A 15,483-nucleotide genomic window follows, 5' to 3' on the forward strand; every position below is an offset into this window, starting at 1 on the left:
GGAGGGGCAATGACAACTTCTGTGCCAGGGAGGGGCATTGACAACTTATTTTCCAGGTAGAGGCATTGACAACTTTTGGAGAGGGAGGAGCAATGACAACTTATTCCTGTTAGAAAGTGCTAAGCTGAACTCATGCATAGAATACATTGAGGGGAAAGTTGGAGGTCAGGAACCCAAACTATTATTATTGTCATATCACAACTAATGTCACACCCTGTGCTGTGCGCACTATTTAACAAAGAGACCAATGATCCCTATTCCAAAGGGTAGTTTGTGCTTTTTTTCCGTGCAGTATAAACATGTGCAGACATCACACGATAATATTTATTGATAATCATTCATAACCTACGCCTTTTTGTTTAGGCCTTGGAAGCGTGTAAGGACGCGGGGCTGGTAAGATCCATCGGAGTTTCCAATTTCAGCAAAAGCCAGATAGAACTGATCCTTAACAGTCCGACCCTGAAGTACAAACCGGTCTGTAATCAGGTAACGTTCTGCTGATTGATTCCCGATAGAGTGATTTTTTGGTTGTACAATGCCTTGCGATGAAAAGCGGGGGCGCCGTGATAATACACAAGTACCTATTCCTTATATAGAGAAGGCGCTGTATGGTGGTACAGATCGCAAAGCAATAATTACAGAAACATAAAATGAGACAAAACACTAACAACAGAAAGTAAAAAAAAGAACATTTAACATTGACTCATTCTGATGTAATCCTTCCATCACTGCGGATATTGGGCCTGATTCGGATTTCTATGCAAACCCGATGGTTTACATACAATTCCGATGGTGTGTGATTTGCAGGCGCGCAAGATCTTTTATGGGCACGAGTTCTGCGATCACACTCACCGCGCCCAATTCCTGCATCCTGATTGACAGGCAATGGCCATTTGGAGGCGGTGAGGAGGTGCAATATAAAAAAAAGAGAGAGAGAGTTAGATTTATTTTGTTTCTGTGCAGGGTAAAAACTGGCTGCTTTATTTTTACACTGCAATATAGATTTCAGAGAGAGAGAGGTCATTTGTGAAACTACCTTTAGATTTTTTTTAAACTTTCTGTTTAATAATGATGCTCAAGTGTGCCAGCTGTATCTATCTATCTATCTATCTATCTATCTATCTATCTATCTATCTATCTTACAGTAGGTTTATATTATTCTAACCTGCTGATTTGCTTCCCCTGCAGGTAGAATGTCACATTTACCTGAACCAGAATAAATTGCTGGCATTCCTCAAGTCACATGACATAGTGCTGGTGGCGTACAGCGTGCTGGGGTCCAGCCGGGATGAGAAATGGTAAGCTGGTGACACACGTCCTGTAAGGCCTGTGATATTTTACACATCACAAGATCAACAACGGTCGGTAGCTTGCTGAGTTTATCTCAGTTCATCCAGTGTGGCTGGTGCAGCATGAGCTGCAAAATGCAAGCAAGTTACACCTTAAACAAATAACCCGCAAAAATGGCGTGCCTTCACCCCTATGCCAAGTCCCATCTGCCACCAAAATGGGTTATTCTCTGTAACTTTTACATAATATAATATGTCCAGCCTTTTGGCATCAGTATACGGAAGTGGTACCAATATTTAAAAAGGGTAAAAGTTCACAGGGAAAATATTTGAGGGATTACTAAGAGATGGTATCCAGGATTATTTAGTGCTAAATAATATAAACAGCAACAGTCAACATGGGTTTGTAAGGGATTGCTCGTTTCAAACTAATCAGATTAGTTTCTACGAAGAAGTTAGTATGATCCTAGACAAAGGCAATGCAGTTGATGTGTTATACCTGGATTTTGCGAAGGCCTTCGATACAGTGATTCACAAGAGCCTGATCCACAAAATGGATATATTGTAACTAGGGGAAATAATTTGTACATGGGTTAAAAACTGCCTACTTGACAGGGAACAGAGAGTGGCAATAAATGGTGCCAATTTCAAACTGGATACCAGTACTAAGTGGGGTGTTAGGGCCACTTTTATTTAACTTATTTATTAATGACACTGTCATTGTGCCACTTTTTAAAGCACCTGTTAGGCCTCATCTTGAGTTTGGGGAACAGTTCTGGGTCCCTTACTACAAAATAGACAATATTGAACTGGAGATGGTCCAGCGTAGGACAAAGAAGGTCATAAAGGGATGGAGAACATGGGCTACGAGGACATAATAGCCAAACTAGGAATGTTTACACACAAAAATAACATTCAGGGCTATAATCAGCAAGATCCGGTCTAGTGGGGAGATCAGCGGGTTAGAAAAAGGCCATATCCGACAAACTGGTTATACTGATGATAGTATCATATTGTACAATCCTGGGGGGGGGAGATAATATCTAGGAATTAGTCTAATGAGTCTAGTAGTTAAACAGGTTGAACTTGATGGACAAATGTCTTTATTTGACCTTATCTGCTATGTCACTATACGTCAAATACACACACAAATTGCACCTGCAAACGCATATCTGCTATTTGGCATCATTGCTAAATCCTCTAACATTCTGCAGACGCAGCCCCCACAGTTACGCGCTCAACTGAATATTACCCAGACAAATGCAGAAAGGGGGGGGGGGCGTTGTGTTTGCCAATGTTATCTGGTATTTTCATTTTGGATAAGGGATACGCAACCTGTATATTGCTCAGAAGGGTCCCTTTACGCAATATCTTTTAAAAACAATGTGTACCGTGTACACTCAAAGTCGTTGCCGTGCACTCCCGCACATCGATAGCGGCCCTGTTCCCGGGTTGTTGTTTTTTTTAAATGTTACAATTACAAAATAACGTATTTTTTCTGTTGCAGGATTGATCAAAGCTCCCCTGTGCTACTGGAGGATCCGGTATTAGTGGCTGTGGCGGAGAAGCACGGTCGGACCCCCGCACAGGTGGCGCTAAGATATCTGCTACAGAGGGGGATTGTGGTCCTGGCAAAGAGTTACACCCCGTCCAGGATTAAGCAGAACCTTCAGGTGAGTAGTCTGGCGGCCTTCCCATGTGTGCCACTGTAATCTGACGGACATCCCATGTGCGCCTCTGTCCTCCATCCCATGTGTGCCTCTGTCCTGCATCCCAGCATCCCATGTGTGCCTCTGTCCTCATCCCACGTGTGCCTCTGTCCTCCATCCCACTTGTGCCACTGTCCTCCATCCCACGTGTGCCTCTGTCCTCCATCCCACGTGTGCCTCTGTCCTCCATCCCACTTGTGCCACTGTCCTCCATCCCACGTGTGCCTCTGTCCTCCATCCCACGTGTGCCTCTGTCCTTCATCCCACTTGTGCCACTGTCCTCCATCCCACTTGTGCCACTGTCCTCCATCCCACGTGTGCCACTGTCCTCCATCCCACATGAGCCTCTGTCCTTCATCCCAGGTGTGCCTTTGTCCTCCATCCCACGTGTGCCTCTGTCCTCCATCCCACGTGTGCCTCTGTCCTCCATCCCACGTGTGCCTCTGTCCTCCATCCCACGTGTGCCTCTGTCCTCCATCCCACTTGTGCCTCTGTCCTCCATCCCACGTGTGCCTCTGTCCTCCATCCCTGGTGTTCCTCTGTCCTCCATCCCACGTGTGCCTCTGTCCTCCATCCCACGTGTGCTTCTGTCCTCCATCCCACGTGTGCCTCTGTCCTCCATCCCACGTGTGCCTCTGTCCTGCATCCCACGTGTGCCTCTGTCCTCCATCCCACGTGTGCCTCTGTCCTCCATCCCACGTGTGCCTCTGTCCTGCATCCCACGTGTGCCTCTGTCCTCCATCCCACGTGTGCCTCTGTCCTTCATCCCACTTGTGCCACTGTCCTCCATCCCAGGTGTGCCTTTGTCCTCCATCCCACGTGAGCCTCTGTCCTCCATCCCACGTGTGCCTCTGTCCTCCATCCCACGTGTTACTCTGTCCTCCATCCCTGGTGTTCCTCTGTCCTCCATCCCACGTGTGCCTCTGTCCTCCATCCCACTTGTGCCTCTGTCCTCCATCCCACGTGTGCCTCTGTCCTCCATCCCACGTGTGCCTCTGTCCTTCATCCCACTTGTGCCACTGTCCTCCATCCCACTTGTGCCACTGTCCTCCATCCCACGTGTGCCACTGTCCTCCATCCCACATGAGCCTCTGTCCTTCATCCCATGTGTGCCTCTGTCCTCATCCCACGTGTGCCTCTGTGCTCCATCCCACGTGTGCCTCTGTCCTCCATCCCACGTGTGCCTCTGTCCTCATCCCACGTGTGCCTCTGTGCTCCATCCCACGTGTGCCTCTGTCCTCCATCCCATGTGTGCCTCTGTCCTCCATCCCACTTGTGCCTCTGTCCTCCATCCCACGTGTGCCTCTGTCCTCCATCCCACGTGTGCCTCTGTCCTCCATCCCACGTGTGCCTCTGTCATCCATCCCACATGTGCCTCTGTCATCCATCCCACATGTGCCTCTGTCCTCCATCCCACTTGTGCCTCTGTCCTCCATCCCATGTGTGCCTCTGTCCTCATCCCACGTGCGCCTCTGTCCTCCATCCCACGTGCGCCTCTGTCCTCCATCCCACGTGTGCCTCTGTCCCCCTTCCCACGTGTGCCTCTGTCCTCCATCCCACGTGTGCCTCTGTCCTCCATCCCACGTGTGCCTCTGTCCTCCATCCCACGTGTGCCTCTGTCCTCCATCCCAGGTGTGCCTCTGTCCTCCATCCCAGGTGTGCCTCTGTCCTCCATCCCACGTGTGCCTCTGTGCTCCATCCCACGTGTGCCTCTGTCCTCCATCCCACGTGTGCCTCTGTCCTCCATCCCACGTGTGCCTCTGTCCTCCATCCCACGTGTGCCTCTGTCCTCCATCCCACGTGTGCCTCTGTCATCCATCCCACATGTGCCTCTGTCATCCATCCCACGTGTGCCTCTGTCCTCCATCCCACTTGTGCCTCTGTCCTCCATCCCATGTGTGCCTCTGTCCTCATCCCACGTGCGCCTCTGTCCTCCATCCCACGTGCGCCTCTGTCCTCCATCCCACGTGTGCCTCTGTCCCCCTTCCCACGTGTGCCTCTGTCCTCCATCCCACGTGTGCCTCTGTCCTCCATCCCACGTGTGCCTCTGTCCTCCATCCCACGTGTGCCTCTGTCCTCCATCCCAGGTGTGCCTCTGACCTCCATCCCAGGTGTGCCTCTGTCCTCCATCCCACGTGTGCCTCTGTCCCCCTTCCCACGTGTGCCTCTGTCCTCCATCCCACGTGTGCCTCTGTCCTCCATCCCACTTGTGCTACTGTCCTCCATCCCACGTGTGCCTCTGTCCTGCATCCCACGTGTGCCTCTGTCCTCCATCCCACGTGTGCCTCTGTCCTCCATCCCACGTGTGCCTCTGTCCTCCATCCCACGTGTGCCTCTGTCCTCCATCCCATGTGTGCCTCTGTCCTCCATCCCACTTGTGCCTCTGTCCTCCATCCCATGTGTGCCTCTGTCCTCCATCCCACGTGTGCCTCTGTCCTGCATCCCAGGTGTGCCTTTGTCCTCCATCCCACGTGAGCCTCTGTCCTCCATCCCACGTGTGCCTCTGTCCTCCATGCCTCTGTCCTCCATCCCACTTGTGCCTCTGTCCTCCATCCCATGTGTGCCTCTGTCCTCCATCCCACGTGTGCCTCTGTCCTGCATCCCAGGTGTGCCTTTGTCCTCCATCCCACGTGAGCCTCTGTCCTCCATCCCACGTGTGCCTCTGTCCTCCATCCCACGTGTTACTCTGTCCTCCATCCCTGGTGTTCCTCTGTCCTCCATCCCACGTGTGCCTCTGTCCTCCATCCCACGTGTGCCTCTGTCCTCCATCCCACGTGTGCCTCTGTCCTTCATCCCACTTGTGCCACTGTCCTCCATCCCACTTGTGCCACTGTCCTCCATCCCACGTGTGCCACTGTCCTCCATCCCACATGAGCCTCTGTCCTTCATCCCACGTGTGCCTCTGTCCTCATCCCACGTGTGCCTCTGTGCTCCATCCCACGTGTGCCTCTGTCCTCCATCCCACGTGTGCCTCTGTCCTCATCCCACGTGTGCCTCTGTGCTCCATCCCACGTGTGCCTCTGTCCTCCATCCCATGTGTGCCTCTGTCCTCCATCCCACTTGTGCCTCTGTCCTCCATCCCACGTGTGCCTCTGTCCTCCATCCCATGTGTGCCTCTGTCCTCCATCCCACTTGTGCCTCTGTCCTCCATCCCATGTGTGCCTCTGTCCTCCATCCCATGTGTGCCTCTGTCCTGCATCCCAGGTGTGCCTTTGTCCTCCATCCCACGTGAGCCTCTGTCCTCCATCCCACGTGTGCCTCTGTCCTCCATCCCACGTGTTACTCTGTCCTCCATCCCTGGTGTTCCTCTGTCCTCCATCCCACGTGTGCCTCTGTCCTCCATCCCACGTGTGCCTCTGTCCTCCATCCCACGTGTGCCTCTGTCCTTCATCCCACTTGTGCCACTGTCCTCCATCCCACTTGTGCCACTGTCCTCCATCCCACGTGTGCCACTGTCCTCCATCCCACATGAGCCTCTGTCCTTCATCCCACGTGTGCCTCTGTCCTCATCCCACGTGTGCCTCTGTGCTCCATCCCACGTGTGCCTCTGTCCTCCATCCCACGTGTGCCTCTGTCCTCATCCCACGTGTGCCTCTGTGCTCCATCCCACGTGTGCCTCTGTCCTCCATCCCACGTGTGCCTCTGTCCTCCATCCCACTTGTGCCTCTGTCCTCCATCCCACGTGTGCCTCTGTCCTCCATCCCACGTGTGCCTCTGTCCTCCATCCCACTTGTGCTACTGTCCTCCATCCCACGTGTGCCTCTGTCCTGCATCCCACGTGTGCCTCTGTCCTCCATCCCACGTGTGCCTCTGTCCTCCATCCCACGTGTGCCTCTGTCCTCCATCCCACGTGTGCTTCTGTCCTCCATCCCATGTGCGCCTCTGTCCTCCATCCCATGTGCGCCTCTGTCCTCCATCCCACTTGTGCCTCTGTCCTCCATCCCACGTGTGCCTCTGTCCTGCATCCCACGTGTGCCTCTGTCCTCCATCCCAGGTGTGCCTCTGTCCTCCATCCCAGGTGTGCCTCTGTCCTCCATCCCACGTGTGCCTCTGTCCCCCTTCCCACGTGTGCCTCTGTCCTCCATCCCATGTGTGCCTCTGTCCTCCATCCCACGTGTGCCTCTGTCCTCCATCCCACGTGTGCCTCTGTCCTCCATCCCAGGTGTGCCTCTGTCCTCCATCCCAGGTGTGCCTCTGTCCTCCATCCCACGTGTGCCTCTGTGCTCCATCCCACGTGTGCCTCTGTCCTCCATCCCACGTGTGCCTCTGTCCTCCATCCCACGTGTGCCTCTGTCCTCCATCCCACGTGTGCCTCTGTCCTCCATCCCACGTGTGCCTCTGTCATCCATCCCACATGTGCCTCTGTCATCCATCCCACGTGTGCCTCTGTCCTCCATCCCACTTGTGCCTCTGTCCTCCATCCCATGTGTGCCTCTGTCCTCATCCCACGTGCGCCTCTGTCCTCCATCCCACGTGCGCCTCTGTCCTCCATCCCACGTGTGCCTCTGTCCCCCTTCCCACGTGTGCCTCTGTCCTCCATCCCACGTGTGCCTCTGTCCTCCATCCCACGTGTGCCTCTGTCCTCCATCCCACGTGTGCCTCTGTCCTCCATCCCAGGTGTGCCTCTGACCTCCATCCCAGGTGTGCCTCTGTCCTCCATCCCACGTGTGCCTCTGTCCCCCTTCCCACGTGTGCCTCTGTCCTCCATCCCACGTGTGCCTCTGTCCTCCATCCCACTTGTGCTACTGTCCTCCATCCCACGTGTGCCTCTGTCCTGCATCCCACGTGTGCCTCTGTCCTCCATCCCACGTGTGCCTCTGTCCTCCATCCCACGTGTGCCTCTGTCCTCCATCCCACGTGTGCTTCTGTCCTCCATCCCATGTGTGCCTCTGTCCTCCATCCCACTTGTGCCTCTGTCCTCCATCCCATGTGTGCCTCTGTCCTCCATCCCACGTGTGCCTCTGTCCTGCATCCCAGGTGTGCCTTTGTCCTCCATCCCACGTGAGCCTCTGTCCTCCATCCCACGTGTGCCTCTGTCCTCCATCCCACGTGTTACTCTGTCCTCCATCCCTGGTGTTCCTCTGTCCTCCATCCCACGTGTGCCTCTGTCCTCCATCCCACGTGTGCCTCTGTCCTCCATCCCACGTGTGCCTCTGTCCTTCATCCCACTTGTGCCACTGTCCTCCATCCCACTTGTGCCACTGTCCTCCATCCCACGTGTGCCACTGTCCTCCATCCCACATGAGCCTCTGTCCTTCATCCCACGTGTGCCTCTGTCCTCATCCCACGTGTGCCTCTGTGCTCCATCCCACGTGTGCCTCTGTCCTCCATCCCACGTGTGCCTCTGTCCTCATCCCACGTGTGCCTCTGTGCTCCATCCCACGTGTGCCTCTGTCCTCCATCCCATGTGTGCCTCTGTCCTCCATCCCACTTGTGCCTCTGTCCTCCATCCCACGTGTGCCTCTGTCCTCCATCCCACGTGTGCCTCTGTCCTCCATCCCACTTGTGCTACTGTCCTCCATCCCACGTGTGCCTCTGTCCTGCATCCCACGTGTGCCTCTGTCCTCCATCCCACGTGTGCCTCTGTCCTCCATCCCACGTGTGCCTCTGTCCTCCATCCCACGTGTGCTTCTGTCCTCCATCCCATGTGCGCCTCTGTCCTCCATCCCATGTGCGCCTCTGTCCTCCATCCCACTTGTGCCTCTGTCCTCCATCCCACGTGTGCCTCTGTCCTGCATCCCACGTGTGCCTCTGTCCTCCATCCCACGTGAGCCTCTGTCCTCCATCCCACGTGTGCCTCTGTCCTCCATCCCACGTGAGCCTCTGTCCTCCATCCCACGTGTGCCTCTGTCCTCCATCCCAGGTGTTCCTCTGTCCTCATCCCACGTGTGCCTCTGTCCTCATCCCACGTGTGCCTCTGTGCTCCATCCCACGTGTGCCTCTGTCCTCCATCCCACGTGTGCCTCTGTCCTCCATCCCACGTGTGCCTCTGTCCTCCATCCCAGGTGTGCCTCTGTCCTCCATCCCACGTGTGCCTCTGTCCTCCATCCCACGTGTGCCTCTGTCCTCCATCCCAATTGTGACTGTCATCCATCCCACATGTGCCTCTGTCCTCCATCCCACGTGTGCCTCTGTCCTGCATCCCACGTGTGCCTCTGTCCTCCATCCCACGTGTGCCTCTGTCCTCCATCCCACGTGTGCCTCTGTCCTCCATCCCACGTGTGCCTCTGTCCTCATCCCACGTGTGCCTCTGTCCTCCATCCCACGTGTGCCTCTGTGCTCCATCCCACGTGTGCCTCTGTCCTCCATCCCACGTGTGCCTCTGTCCTCCATCCCACGTGTGCCTCTGTCCTCCATCCCACGTGTGCCTCTGTCATCCATCCCACGTGTGCCTCTGTCCTCCATCCCACGTGTGCCTCTGTCCTCCATCCCACGTGTGCCTCTGTCCTCCATCCCACGTGTGCCTCTGTCCTCCATCCCACGTGTGCCTCTGTCCTCCATCCCAGGTGTGCCTCTGTCCTCCATCCCACGTGTGCCTCTGTCCTCCATCCCACGTGTGCCTTAGTCCTGCATCCCACGTGTGCCTCTGTCCTCCATCCCACGTGTGCCTCTGTCCTCCATCCCACGTGTGCCTCTGTCCTCCATCCCAGGTGTGCCTCTGTCCTCCATCCCAGGTGTGCCTCTGTCCTCCATCCCAGGTGTGCCTCTGTCCTCCATCCCACGTGCGCCTCTGTCCTCCATCCCAGGTGTTCCTCTGTCCTCCATCCCACGTGTGCCTCTGTCCTCCATCCCAGGTGTGCCTCTGTCCTCCATCTCACATGTGTGCCTCTGTCCTCCATCCCCCACGGGTCTCTCTGTGCTCCATCCCCCACGGGTCTCTCTGTCCTCCATCCCCCACGTGTGCCTCTGACCGGGATATCTGGTGGGAATGTAAGGGTCATGAAGTCCTGTATGGTCTATATGTCATGTCTGATGGTATGTGCAGCTGTCATGTAACACCCTAATTCTTGCACATTATAGGTCTTTGATTTCCAGTTGAGCGATGAAGAAATTAGGACTTTGGACAACTTAAACAAGAATATGCGCTATGTAAATATTCAGCAGTAAGTATCACAGTGTTACCGGAACTGTATGTATTTTGGGGATCATGTGGAGCAGCCTTTTGTTCAACATGTGATTATCCAGTTATCAGTATATAGGTTTCATGGATATAAATTATCATAGCGGTAAAATTCCCTCACCTGATTTGGCCAATCACAGCCCAGGAAGGTTCAGGATCTTGTTTAACCCATTTACGTGTGGACAGTGCTGCGATGCCGCAGTGACATCTGTATTCCTGTGGAATGCAATCACATGAACATTGGAACAACCCCTATAAGGTGACCTCACGGTGTACGGGTGACGGTCATACTTCATACCCCTCCAGATGCCATTAATCCTCGATAGAAAGGCCGCCAAGAGATAATGCAGTATTTTGCTGATCACAAGAGCTGACAGCAGACTTGACCACACATACGTCTAGGAGCGCAGGAAGTGTCAGGGATTACAGATCTGGTCTCTGAGCCGTCAGTCACTAACCACCCAGTGTTGTGTATTCCGCAGGTGGCAGGATCACCCCAAGTTCCCATACAAAGAGGAATATTAACAGAATGGATCTGAAAATTGTCCTGCACCAACGACAAAGGCCTCAGCAGATGACAGCAGATGGAATTACTGTGGAATTACTGTGCGGCTGCGGACGCTCCAATAAATTATTATGGACTCGTGCACTGAATATATAACATAACAACAATATGTTATAGCTAACAAATAAATAAAGAATATGGATCATTTGTGTAGGTATTTCGTCATCTTTGGATCTCTCACAGGACCTGTATTATTATTACTACACCACACTATAGACAGATAATAAACATTTCATGCTATTTTGCATCTGAATTTGGATACAATGGAGGAAATTTACTAAAATGGGAGTTATGGTTTTAATGTTGCTAGGGGCAACCAATCAGATACAATCTATGATCTTCTAGAAGGTGCTAAATAAATAAGTAGATTATGATTGGTTGCCGATAGCAACATCCGTTCTGAAATAGAACTCCCATCTTAGTAAATAAAATCTGTATTAGGTGTTTATGGGGGATCTTGATGATACGTCAACGCGTACAACGTCGACGTAGACAGAAGTTCAACACAAGCAAAATGTTGACAATATAGTTTTTCACAACTTTATGAAATGTTTTTAAACTTTTTCATACTTTTCCATTCACGTGGACTAGGATTGGCATCAGGTGTCGGCACGGGTGCCAATTTTTTTTAAAAGCCCATGTCTACCTTTTCACGGTGTCGATCTTTTTCAACACCAAAAAGTCGACACTGATAAAAGGTCAACATGAGATTTTCATGGGGTTTTTTTTAGGATTTTTTAGACTTTTTCATGCTTCACCATCAACATGGATTCTGATTGGTAACAGCAAAGTGTCACCCGAATGGTCCCCTTACACTATGTGATTCTCGGAGAAATCACATTCAATCCCCCTTGAGCCGTCTCGTGGCAAGATCGCATTTGATACATTACCTGCGGTACTCCAGCATGTGATGTATCGTATGCGATCCCCATTCCCTGCCACCGGGAGGCGCTCCAACACGGAGATTTTATGTGCAGCATAGATCTCCAGATTAGAAGGAAGAAGATTTCGTTCCCTCAAAAGAAAAAAATTCTTTACGGTCAGAGCAGTCAAACTGTGGAACTCTCTTCCTGGAGAGGTGATGTCGGCGGACACAATAAATACGTTTAAAATAAGGTTGGACAAGCATCTATTGAATAAAAACATCCAAGGGTACTAATAAGTAACATAATCTGTCTTTAAAAATGACTCACTCTCTGTCTTTTACAAGGTATAAGCTATTAAAACCCAGGTTGAACTCGATGGACGCAAGTCTTTATTCATCCTTATCTACTATGTTACTATGGGCCTTATTCTGATCGGTGCGGCCCGATCAGAATATGCGGCCGCAACCGTGCAGGCGAATCCCCGCCTTCCATACGGATCGCCACCTGCCGTCCGTACGCGGATATGTGGCGATCCGCATGAAATTGGACGGGGATACGCCTCCTCCGTCTTGGGAGCAGCCCCTGCATTCGATGGTCGCCGAACATCGAATGCAGGGCCGCACGCTCCACCAGGTCCCGCAACACAAGACCACACGGACACTTGTCCGTGTGAAATCATGTATGGGGGCGGGCAGCTGACATCCGGCGATGTCAGATGCCCGCCCCCTACACACGCGTCACGGCCTCATTACCATGCATACGCCCCGCGTTTGCATGGGAACGCCCATGAAACGCGGGGCGTATGCATAGGGTAATGAGGCTAAGTAGCCCCTCACGCCCCTCTACGCCCCCTGTGCGGCGTATAAAGAATCCGTGCGGCGAAATCGCCTGCACATGCGCAGAGTGACCTCTGCACATGCGCAGACGATCAACATCGGCGGTCCGTCCGCATGCGGGAATATCCGCACCGATCAGAATAAGGCCCTATGTAACTATGATCTCCAGCTCTAATCTGATGGGCACGGGACCGCGCATTAGAAACAATCTCCGTGCTTATTCCAACCTTAACTAAAATCTGCAATCTCTCTCTTGTTACTGGTACTTTTCCTTCTCTGTTCAAACACGCAGTGATTACTCCCATTCTGAAAAAACACAATTCTGACCCTAACTCTCTCTCTAACTATTGTCCTATCTCTCAGCTCCCAAATCCTCTCCAAGCTACTGGAGAGACTTGTCTACTCTCGCCTCACACATTTTCTTAACTCTCACGCCCTATTAGACCCACTTGAGTCAGGCTTTCGTTCCCAACACTCCACTGAGACAGCACTGACTAAAGTGGTGAATGATCTGGTAACTGCTAAGCAGTGGCGTAACTAGCAATTTTGCTCCCCCCTGCCCCCCAAAAAATTGGCGCCCCCTCCCCTCCTAAATGTCAGCAGGCACTGGGTAGCGGGGTAGGCTGGACGCCGACACGAGTGACACACACACGGTAGCTGGCGGGGGATACTAGCCGGCGGAGGTGAGCGCTGGGGCTTGGCGATTTCTCTCCTCCACTCTCCCCCCCCCCCCGCCCCCTGCTTACCGTGTCCTCACCGTTCTGACTACTGACAGCTCCTGCTGCCGTTTTCCACCAGCCGCGCTGTTCCTGGCCACAGTGATCAGACAGCCTATCTGATCACTGTGGCCAGGAGCGGCGAGGCAGGCAGAAAAACTGTCTCAGCTGTCCCGTAACCTGCCATCCCCGTCCGCCGGGTACAATCTCTGCCTGGCTACAGGGAGCCCGGAAATACAGTATGCAAGCTGGAAGGGCAGCGCTGTCTGGCTGGCTGTGTGAGGACGCTCAGTGACCCTGTCACTGCGTCCTCACACAGACAGCCAGAGAGCGCTGCCCTTCCAGCTTGCACACTGCTCTTGGGCTACATTAGAACACAAAACCTGCGCCCCGGAGGTGCCTGCTCCCCCCCGCCACCGCCGGGGCTGCGGAGCCCAAATTACGCCACTGCTGCTAAGTCTAAAGGCCATTACTCACTACTTATTCTTCTAGATCTTTCTGCTGCGTTTGACACTGTGGATCACACTCTTCTCTTACAAACACTGCACTCCCTAGGTCTTAATGATACATCCCTTTCCTGGTTATCATCTTACCTATCTGATCGCTCTTTCAGTGTTCGCTTCTCTGACTATACTTCCTCTTCACTACCGTTCTGCCAGTCCCTCCATTGGTTGCCTGTATCTTACCGTATTCAATATAAAACCCTTCTACTAGCATATAAAGCTATTAACCATACTGCACCAGCATATATCTCTTTACTTATCACAAAATATCTCCCATCTCTGCCACTCCGCTCTGCACAAGAGATGCGTCTCTCTTCTGCACGGATCACTAGCTCCCACTCACTATTACAGGACTTTCTTCGGGCTGCTCCTGTCCTATGGAATGCCCTTCCACACACAATAAGACCTCCACTAGCCTCCAAACTTTCAAGTGTTCCCTGAAAACTCCCCTCTTCAGGCAAGCCTATCATATTTACATACCACACGCATAACCCTCTGAGGCACTTATGTATTATATAGCTTCCCTCCTGGGCTTGTAATTTGGTGGGACTGCTATGCTATTACTGGTGCCTGTCCTTGTGTTTCCCTCCTATGTCCATATAGATTATAAACACACCAAGTAAACGGCGCTAATGGACCACACTATTTAGTATTTCAAAACGTACAAATTTATTAAAAATATATATGATACAATTTTAACAGACAACAAAATCGAAACACAAACATATGTAAAACCAGTCGACCAGAATCGATATTTAAAATATAACAATGCTCATGCAAAAGTTTGGAAAGACAATATACCGAAAAGCCAACTAATCCGGCTGAAGCGTAATTGTTCGACTGATAAAGCCTTTCATACTCAATCACAAAACTTGGTAGGGACCTTTTTGGAACAGGGTTATCCAATTGATCTGGTCCAAAAGGCAAAACAGGATGTTGATAAGATAGATAGAAAAAAACTGCTTGTAGAAACAACAAAAAGGATAAAGCAAAAGAATGAGGCAATAGAAACAGGAAATAAACAAATATCATTTGTGACTCAATACAATAATTGTGCTAAAATAATACAAAAGATTATTAATAAAAATATGCTTATTCTGAAACAAGATGATCTATTAAAGGAAACCCTGGGTGATAATAATAGGGTAATCTTTAGAAAGGGAGACAATCTTAAGAATAAATTGGTGTGTAGCCACTTTAGTAGGGAAAAACAAGAAGATATAATAGACGATAAAAAGGATTGGCTTAAAAAACTCCCAATTGGCTTTCATAAATGTGGTAACAGTAGATGCTACACATGTGCACACAGTGAAAAACAAAAAAGTGTAGACTTCAGCTCATCGGTAAATAAAAATATGTACAAGATCAAAGAGTTCATTAATTGTAAACAATCTTATATAATCTATCTGATAAACTGTGGATGCGGCCTTCAATATGTGGGCCGCACCACAAGATGTCTACATATACGGTTTATGGAACACAAAAGGAACATAATATCAGGGGTCAAAACACACCCCCTATCTAAACATGTTTCCATTTGCCAGAACCAATGCATGAACAATGTATCAATAAAAGCTATAGAATATATTAAGCCAACTAAAAGGGGGGGTGATCGGTTTGGGATGCTATGTAGAAGAGAGGCCTACTGGATTTTCCAGTTAGGGACAATGACACCTAATGGTTTAAACGAAACCATAGAATTGAATAATATATAAAATCTAACGATTCAATTTCCACTCCACTTTGGACTAAGGTTCTCACCCACCTTTCAAAATATAGACCAGATCCCCTTACCAACCCTGTCTACCTTAGACATCCTTATCAGATGTTGTGGTAAAAATGTTTTTCTTTTTCCTTTTCTTTTTCTTTTTCCTCTATT

General features: G+C 51.3%; 1 protein-coding gene across 1 annotated transcript in view; it reads left to right on the forward strand.

Moving 5' to 3' along the window:
- LOC146073718 (aldo-keto reductase family 1 member C1-like) overlaps positions 1 to 10,836 on the forward strand; it is a 28,475-nt gene extending 17,639 nt beyond the window's left edge. The window contains exons 5-9 of the mRNA XM_083181114.1: positions 364 to 486; positions 1,189 to 1,298; positions 2,797 to 2,962; positions 10,019 to 10,101; positions 10,601 to 10,836. Of these exons, the coding sequence (XP_083037240.1) occupies positions 364 to 486; positions 1,189 to 1,298; positions 2,797 to 2,962; positions 10,019 to 10,101; positions 10,601 to 10,643 (525 nt within the window). The 3' untranslated portion in view covers positions 10,644 to 10,836. The remainder of the gene's footprint in view (positions 1 to 363; positions 487 to 1,188; positions 1,299 to 2,796; positions 2,963 to 10,018; positions 10,102 to 10,600) is intronic.
- The last annotated feature ends 4,647 nt before the right edge of the window (positions 10,837 to 15,483 follow it).

Source organism: Crinia signifera, chromosome 4, assembly GCF_055691185.1.
Source record: "Crinia signifera chromosome 4, ASM5569118v1, whole genome shotgun sequence".
Lineage (NCBI taxonomy): Eukaryota > Metazoa > Chordata > Amphibia > Anura > Myobatrachidae > Crinia > Crinia signifera.